Raw genomic sequence first — 9,466 nt, 5'->3', positions numbered from 1 at the left:
GCTCTGGAAAATGATTGTTTTTCTTATAATAATAATAAAAGAGAAAGCTGAAAAGTAGCAATTAAGTCATTTCCATAGATACAAATACACTGGTCCTTGTTTTCCAGACGCGGAGAGCTTTTATTTAATTATCATATCAAATAAATGGAACAATCTTTTGAAAAATGCTTTCTAATATTAATATTTATTTATGATGTTAAGCGATATGACAAAAATATAAATAGACATAGTCTAATATACCTTTTATTTCTAGAGTCTTTCAGACAATTTTAATATGTATTGCTCTTTGTTAATTAATTACATATTAAATTGTGGCCCAAGGAGAGGAAAAAGAAATAAAAGAAGATTCAAAAATAATGCATTCGAGAGAGTTTTTTAAAATTCATTGTCTATAAGTAGACATTCAACCATATTATCATTCACACATTTTATTTGAAATGACACATCAGTCACAATCCATGTTAATATCGAACATGCTCTAAATACTAATAAGTATATTTTTTTTAATTTAGACACGTTTTTTCATATTTGAATTTCTATAGTCAAATTTAAAACATTTATATTCGGATAAACAAATATATCTTTTATGAATTTTTTTAGAAGAAATCAAATAAAAGATTTCATTAAAAAAGAAATAGTATACGTACATATATGAAATATATTTAAGAAAATGTCCGCACTTTGCTCGGTTATTATATATTATACACCACACTTGTTAGACCTCCATTAACTTATAACTTTTTTTTTATTTATGCATTTAGATAAATTTTCAATTCATTTAAAATCAAAACATACAAACTTTAAAATTAAAATATTAATAAATATTATATGTGAATAGATAAAATATGATTAAATTTTAAAAATCTTTATATAGATATCATTAGATTTTCTTTTTTCTCCTGCGGAGCCATGATAAAGTCACTGGCAGAAGGTTAGTATACTTCTCCTCCTCCCCATTTATTTCAAACTAATATAATTTGATGGGGAGCACCCATTAACGCAAAAGACAAATTTTAATTATTAAAAATAACCATTATCAAGTAAAATGTTATAGTATTAATAATGTTAGTATGTTCAAATTTAGATACTAAAAAGAAAAAAAAATTCTTATATGTATATGAATTAGTATGAACCTCAAAATTGTGAACATGAATAGCAAGGAAAGAAGGAAAAAATTGCAAATGTCATGTACTTGTCTCCATTTTCTTTGTTCTATGATTCTTTTACGTCCTTTTTGCCTTCATTATCAAGGCCTAAGCTTCAACCAAAACTAAGCTTGGGCAAACCCAAATTCTGTGCCTCAACGAAACATAAGTTTTAAACAATTCATGTGCATTGTAAGTATAAATTCTAGCTAGAAACAAAGGAATAATATTTTCTCAGATGAAATGCATCATGGATATACCACAACACCAGCAAAACAGTAGCCATAATGGGAATAAATACATTTGTATCCCCGGAAACAAACGCTCCACTTCCACTTCACTCTTTCTCCACTGTCAAGCCCAGAGGACGAAGAAACACAGCTGCAGCGACGGTGTGAGTATCAAGCCTTGGACATTAGTTGGCAGGGACAATAACAGCAAGGAGATTGTTTACACTTTGATCAAATCTTACCGAAATCGATAAAATTTTAAAATTAATTTAAAAAGGTGTAAGCTACTAAAACTAATGGATTATAAATATAAATAGCTAATGCTAACTTTTATATTTTTAATAAAATTCATTTACAAGTAAAATAAAATTTTATATGAAATCATTCCAAAAAGTAAATTTTAAAAAGAATTTATCAAATTAAATCAAATCACGGTCCTTGTCATAATGAAGTAAAATATGGTAAATTTTCATTTCCTTTCAATTTTTTTTGATAGTTATTGGAAATAACTATATCATCAATGTCTATTTTTTAAAAGAATTGTATTTTTTCACATTTAAAAAAAAAATTTCTATTTTTTCATGTTTGTTTTAAATAAGTGGTTAGATGGGTAAAATTATTTTTTAATTAGTGTTTTCCTTAGGAAAAATATTTTAATATTGTAGTACCAAAATAAATTTATGAATTGACGTGGAGACGTGGAGTGTTTCTTAAACGGTGGCTGCGGACTTTTTTGTTTGCTTGATAAAGAAAATGGCTATTCATGACTTACAATTATTTAACTTCATTATTTCTAGATCCATTTGACTTCAATGTTAAAACTAAACAATCAAATTTTCTAATTCCAAATTACATTATTAGCCCTGTCAAATATCAATTCCCAAATTTAATACCATAATTCCCAACAACTTTCTAATTGTCCTCCCTCACTATCAGTCGGGTGAGAATAATTATAAAGTGGTGTCGTTCGCCACATAAATAATTAGTACTTCTTTGAACAACTTAGACTTTTTAACTTGTGAATTGAGTAGTTATTATTTATAAGGACTTGCTAAAATAGTATGTCAAGACCTTCATAAGATTAGGGTCTGCATATTAAAAAAAATATATAAATAAAAATAGCCTCGAAACTTAAAAATGAACGTTTATATATTTATTTAGATATTTGTATACATTAAATTGTCAATAACTTGAATAATTTTATTTTATCGTTTGTTAGCTATGAAGTCAAGTCATAGTTTGGAACCAAAAATAAACTAAAAGAACCAAGAGACAAAAAATAGCGTGTTGAAAAATTGATTTGGGCGACGAATTGACCGTGGAAGGAACCTACTGACATTCTCAGAAACATAACCAAAGATAAGATATATGGGTCTCAAAATCAATTTTGACTCAGTAAGAAAAATCGTATCATAAAATAATATTACATTACTAATAAATTTACTTGTTGCAAGATAGTATATGGGTCTCAAAGAGTGATATGTATAAGTTTGAATTTTCCAAACTTTAAATTGAAGTTAGATTCTTTGAATTTATAAATAAATTTCATAAAATTTATTTATTGTAAATAATGGATTAATATAAAATGTATTATGTCAGCAGTATAATTTGATATCACAAAACAACAAAGCATAAGATCACATGGGAGTTGTGGAGTGTGAAAGCAGGTACTACTCTATCGTTTTGAAATCTTCATTTAATAGTTTTTGTTGTTGAATAGTTTTTGTTGTTGCAAAGTCACGTTCACACAATATTATTAATATTAATCAATTATCTATCTCAATGGGTCAGCAAATGCGTCTGCCCAGTCTCTGTGTTTTGTTGAATTAATGCCAACAAAAATATAAATAATTCATCTTTTTATCAGTAAAAAGATATCATTTTCTTGTTCGGCCCAAAAAACATAATGAAAATGATCTATAAGGATTTGAGAAATAAATATATTTTTGTAAAGTATAAATTTTAATTCATATTGTTGTGTATATATAGAAAATGCAACGGAATTTGGTTTTATATATATATATGCAAAACGTGTCCAAATGGTAAAAAATAAATTAAGATTTGGGATTTGAAGATTGTAAACTCAAATTTTATTAAAAGCTTAGGAGATGATATTAAATAATTGTGTTTAATCATTGTAATTTGATACTGAGATAATTTTATTTTCAATATTAAATAAGTCTGAATAATATTATTGTGTCTTTATCGATTATATAAATGAGTATATAATTTATCCAGGAAATTGAAAGATTAACTAATCAAATTACTCTCTAATTATAAAATCATTCCGAAATGTCCTAATCAACAAGCAATTGGAAAGAGATTTACATTTCCCTCAAATGAAAAAACCTAGAAATAGAAATATTGAGTCATTTCGCTTATTGGCACATATACGAAATGGACATTCTTTTGAAACTAAAAAAGCAGTTTTGAGTTGTTAAATTAGACATCACATTACATGGCGCGATATAAGGAACCATGCTGCCAGTGGGGACCGATGTTTTCATGTGGGGCTTCAAATAATTGCTCCAATTTTATTAATTAAGAAAGCAATTTATGTTTTTAATTAATCAATGTAATTAAACAAAATATTTCATTTAAAAAAAATTATAAGATTATAAGAATATGTGATTATATTGAATATTTGTTTTAAATAAAATATTTCACTATTTTTAATTATTTTTTATTTAAATCAAAAATTTTAACAAAATAAAAATTTGGATTTTTTTAAATGTGTTTTTTGCTCTTTGGCGTAGGTTCAAGGCTAAGTTACATAAAAAAAAAAAAAAAATGATTCTTCGGCAAATTGTAAATTGTTTCCAAGTTTAGGGGCAACTTTTTCTTTATAAAATACTGAAGTAAGATATTTATTGGGTCACCAAGCTGTCCTTTGTTGTCTTCTATTTGATAATTTGAATGGCCTGAAGAAGTGGAACAAATTAGCCTAGTGCTATTGTGAATGGATAGAGTTTAATAAGGAGAATTTTTGTATCTTAGCTTGATGGTGTCAATAATAATGCATGTGTATGGTTGGATAATTGCTTCTTTGTGGTTAAGTTAAGAGTGGGAAAAGTATGTCTGAACTCAATTTTTGGCTTGGTTCTCTTAATAAGCTACCTATAGGAATTGTTCATCTTAACATTCCAATGCTTGTAAGCAATGTATATATGTGAAAGTAGAAAAACAATTATATGAGATGTTGACTGATATTTTAATTAGGAAATTTCTAGTTTTTTTAAAAAATATTATTATTTTTCTTTTTTAGTGTATGATCATAAATATTTTCGTTTAAAACGAAATACTGTTAAAATTGATTTGGTATTTAAATGGTTTCATATACAGAGTGTTTGTAAGTCTTTCTCTCTTAATTAATATTCCTAATTGAGTTTAGTGGATTAGAGAGCTTTTTTTATAAAAGGACAAAAAGAAACTATATTTATAAATGAAATTTAAAAAATACAGCTATCGAATTAGTAATTCAACCATCAACCATCTGTTTTTACGCTATAATAGATGAAAATTTAAATTAACTTGACACTTTTTTTTGTTAAAAAGTTTTTGAAATATATGGAAACAATTTTTATATTAGAAAATCAAGTTTGGAGGTAAGAATTATTTGAAAGGGCAAAGATATCTTATCTTGTAACTCTTGTGTGCAAAAACACAAAAAACTACGAATTTATTAGCTATGAATTTTATTAAATTTATTTAAAATTCACAACTGTTGTATTTGATATTGGAAAAAAAATTTAAACGTATTAAAATTGAAGAAACAACATGTCAAGGAATTTTAATTATTATTTGGTATAGATTTGAGAAAACAGTATCAGAGTCGTTCATTGATGCAAGTCAAATAGCAGGAAGATTTCTGTTCCAACAACCAGCTTAGCCTATTTCGGCTTGTAACTTTAAGTTGGGCTTGAGATCCTCCAGACAATGAATTGTCCTTTATTGAAGCCCATTACAGAACTATGTGGGCCAGTCCATATTTTTTCACACCGACGGTTCAGATGAGCTAGCAACTGCCAATGAAGATGTAAAATATCGGACGGTTATAATTCCCGCCAAGCGCAGAAATGCCATTGCCATAGGAATGAATAGCCGTAGACAACTCTCCAAACGGATAACAGACGTTACTATTAATTGCAGAAAGCTATACTTACTTACTTACCAGAGCTTCCATAAGGGCCACCGATGGCCGCTCTTAACCTTGGCATCGCCACCTCCACCACCATCACTTTCCGTGCAAGGCCACTGACGAGAACCGCTCGCAGGCCTCGAATCTCCTGCATCGGTTGGGTACCTATCCTAATAAATCCTACAGTTTAATTTTCCTTCTCTGTTTTTTTGATTAATATTTATGATTTTAATCATTTTCTGCGAAGGAAGGATCCAGAGGGCGTATTTGGTCCTCCACAGACGGGCCATCTCGCTCGGCGCGAGTTTCAAAGACGTCTGGAGAGAGACGCCGAGGCTCGTGAAGCTTTCGAGCAACAAGTTCGCGAAGAGAAAGAGCGTCGCCGAGCTCTTCGCGAAGTAAATTTATATATGAATAACCTCCTCAACGTTTATTTTTACGTGATTGTTCGTTTTTTAATAATTTTTTTTTATTGTATTAGTCTCGGATAATTCCGGATACTCCGGCGGAGCTTATTGAGTACTTTCTCGACACTGAGGCTCAGGACATTGAGTTTGAAATCGCCAGGATGAGGCCGAGGTTAGTTCCTTTAACTTCCTCTGAGGTAGACAATGTGTTTGACAGTTTGCCTCTTCCAACTTAATTTATACATATCTAACTAATGGCTTCTACTTCCTAGTTTACACTTATTTGGAGTTTTTTTCCTTGATGGATGCCTTTGTTGTCTGCTAAAATCATCTGCAAAGAAAGGAAAGAATATTTTGCACTGTCCACGTGATTAATTACAAGTGTGGTTCCGCTCTCTGTAGCATTGCCATTTAGGCATTTACTCTCACTGCGAATCAATTTGTTTTTGTTCTTTAATATTAGAATTTACAATTGTATTATTGCCATTTGAACACGTGCATTTTCCAGATTGAATAAGGAGTTTTTCTCGAAGATAGAATTTGAACTTGGGCAGCTTCGGTTTGCTGTTTCAAGAACAGAGGTTTGCTCCTCAAATTACATATTAGAGTTGGATTCTATTTGCATAACCAAACAAAGTGACTTTATTAAATCTGATGGTTTATATAGGATATGGAGGACAGATTGATTGAGCTGGAGGCATTACAGAAGGCTCTGCAGGAAGGAACAGGTCCTTCATCTCGGCAAACTGTTGCTTATAAGAATTCAACTTTTTTTTTTGGCTACGAACTAATGCATCCTAGTTTATTGTTCCGTTACAGAAGCCTATGATAAAATGCAAGTTGATCTTGTAAATGCAAGGAAAAGTTTAACTGAAATCTTGACATCGAAGGATGTAAAAGCAACTGTATGCATTGTTATTTTCATTCATCCAGTCCTTAATTTATATAGTTTATCATTTTTATGCTTCTTGTTGTGTTGACTATATGGCCTTGTCTGCCCTTGCTAGTTATTGGAGATGGTTGAGCAAAATAAAATCAACAGATCCTTGTTGACTCTTCTTGATGAGAATATTGCAAGTGCCCACCAAAGTAACCAGGTATTACCTGTTGCATTACTTTTATTATTAAAAAAATTCAGTAATAATTATTTTTATTGAAATTTTTTGAGTGTGTTAGCTATTCTCATTTATTTTTTGCATAATACAAGGGGATTTAATCTTTTCTGGGTATATCTCTCTCATGCTTTCCATCCGTCACTTATAGTTTGACAGTTCACATTGAAGTTTTTCTTCAAGATTTAAGTTAGCTCCAAGCTTTTGATTTTTACTTATTCTTGGATGGTTGTTAGTCTTTCGTAAAAATTCTACTTGGATTCTTCTGCCTGTACCACCATCTGCAATGGAATTGCTTCTCTTTCTGTTCAGTGTGGACTGCAGAAAGTGTGCTAACTTAATGTTTAAAATTAGAATTCCTGTGCAGACTAACATTGCTTTTAGTTCCCGAAAGCATTGCTAATGATATTACTGATTTTCAGCCTTCTGCTTTTTCACACACTGGGTAGAATGTAATACATCACAAATCCTCCTTTCTTTGGGAAGAGAGTGTGGTAACATAAGTAGTAAATAAGATGTCTTTTGAGTAACAATACAATAATAAACTAATACTTTATCCTTTGGTTGATGAAATTTTATGTTCAGTTAATTAAAGATGGAAATCTATCTATCACTGAGATCTGTGCTTGCTCTCAAGGCATGATGAATGCTTGAGAAAAAAGCTATTCAGTCAACTTATTCTTACTCTTATATTGGCAAAAGAAATCTTGATCTCAGTTGTAACTTGATTTGAAAATTTTGATTGCTGAGTAGTCCATAGTCTAGTATAATTTATGAACCTGATAATATGGACAAAAGTAAAGTTTCAGTAACTTGAGAAAAGTTGCCTGTAAGAATCAAATAGAAAGAAGTTACGGGTTTGTTTGTTTGAGTATTCTGTGGTAAGTGATGATTCTTGGCCGGAGCATTATTACGACTTGATGGCCTGAGGAAATTATGAAACGAGAGTGTACGTAGTGTAGGTCAGCTGATTATGGGAACTGCATACTTATTTTGTAATTTATACAGAATTCAGCCTTCCCTTTTGTATTATGTAGAGAAATAATTCTCTTTGTGTGCTTCATGCAGATTTGAGTCAATTTCTTTTTGCTTCTTATAGTGTCAAGTACTATTTTTTCTGCATTTAGTCCTCTCAGTGCTCTTTTGTGCATTATACAGAATCTGGTCTAACCATTTTCTGATTCATATAGAGTGGTGACTACCTTTTTTGACTTAATACAGAATCAAGAATATTTTTATGCTTTGTGTTCGAAAATTGTTGATCAATGGAAGCCAATTTACTCTTCCTATTTTCCTGTATTCGCATTAAGTGCATAATTAAGATGTCCCCTATAAGAAACAGCATTGGACAAAATAAAAGTGAGAATGTACAAAGACAAAGAAGTAATTAATTAATGGTTATATCTGAGTGATTTTTCCTGTTGAATTAATGGGGAACTTAATTCAAGAGTGTGCTAGTGTTATTAGGAAAATTGTCTCTGCAAAGAACAAAAACAGTGCTGTTCCATATGAAATTCGCTATTGGCACTCCTCTTCCCATCAGTTTACCAAGCAAAACAATGTTCCATATGGGGAAGATGCACTCTATTTTTTCATTAGTCGGTCAATTATCGATAAGCTGTATCAATTTATTTGAATGGCTAAAGTTTACATCGAGCTTTATCTGTATCCTGCAGAAAGACGCAGCAGCTTTCATGGAAAAGCTTCGGGCAGCTGTGCTCAAGTACATGACAGTTTAGCACTGCAGTGGTAAATAATATCGCCTCTGTCAAGTTGGACGCACTGCTGATTGCTCCGATTGAGGATAATCACAAATCTAGTATTCATTGGTTTAAATTAAATTTCAGAGTCAAAAAGTTGAGAGAGGTAGATGGAGTATAGTATAGAGTCTTGCTTTCATGACCAGTTTTTTACGCGTGCTCAGGAACATTGTTATCCCAACACTAGATTGGTTATGGTACTGAATCGAAATTTTTGCTAAAAGTTTTTGTTGAACTTCATCCAGTTTAAGATTCATTTCGTTAGCCTGATGAGACTATGTTTTAGATTTCCAAACCATCATAGCATCATGCATTCATAATATAGGTGTAGTGGAGCCCTTTTTGAGCAATAATTGTTAGAAGGAGTGCATTCACTTGAACAGCACTTAAAAGGCGTCAAGTTCCAAGCACTATCTAGTGGACCTTACCGTGTTTCATTTGTAGGCCGACTTGTTTGTAGAGAGTTGCTACCTTAAGTTGATTCAGAATCTAACTGTGGGAAAGAGAGAAGCCTTTCGTCTCTTTGGTCAGAGTAGCATCTCACTTGCCCCCTAGTTCCTATCTAAAAAAAATAAAACTTCTCCATTCAAATGATAAATAAGAAGACTTCTATAGGTCCCAACCAAGGTGCAATATTATCAATAAGCTGTATCAAGGAGTATGATCGGAAAGTG

General features: G+C 30.9%; 1 protein-coding gene across 1 annotated transcript; it reads left to right on the top strand.

Annotated features, from left to right (window-relative positions):
- The first annotated feature begins 5,454 nt into the window (after positions 1-5,454).
- On the top strand, positions 5,455-9,027 carry LOC105645975 (dimethylallyl, adenosine tRNA methylthiotransferase). The gene is made up of 8 exons (XM_012231730.4): positions 5,455-5,674; positions 5,765-5,911; positions 5,995-6,092; positions 6,429-6,501; positions 6,588-6,648; positions 6,740-6,825; positions 6,928-7,017; positions 8,709-9,027. Exons 1-8 carry the CDS (start codon positions 5,570-5,572, stop codon positions 8,769-8,771), a joined length of 723 nt encoding a protein of 240 aa, XP_012087120.1. The 5' UTR covers positions 5,455-5,569; the 3' UTR covers positions 8,772-9,027.
- Positions 9,028-9,466: the final 439 nt, after the last annotated feature.

The sequence above is a fragment of the Jatropha curcas genome, chromosome 4 (genome assembly GCF_041381405.1).
Source record: "Jatropha curcas cultivar XTBG-Jc1 chromosome 4, XTBG_Jcur_1.0, whole genome shotgun sequence".
NCBI classification, from domain to species: Eukaryota; Viridiplantae; Streptophyta; class Magnoliopsida; order Malpighiales; family Euphorbiaceae; genus Jatropha; species Jatropha curcas.
This window is presented reverse-complemented; position numbering and strand designations above follow the sequence as displayed.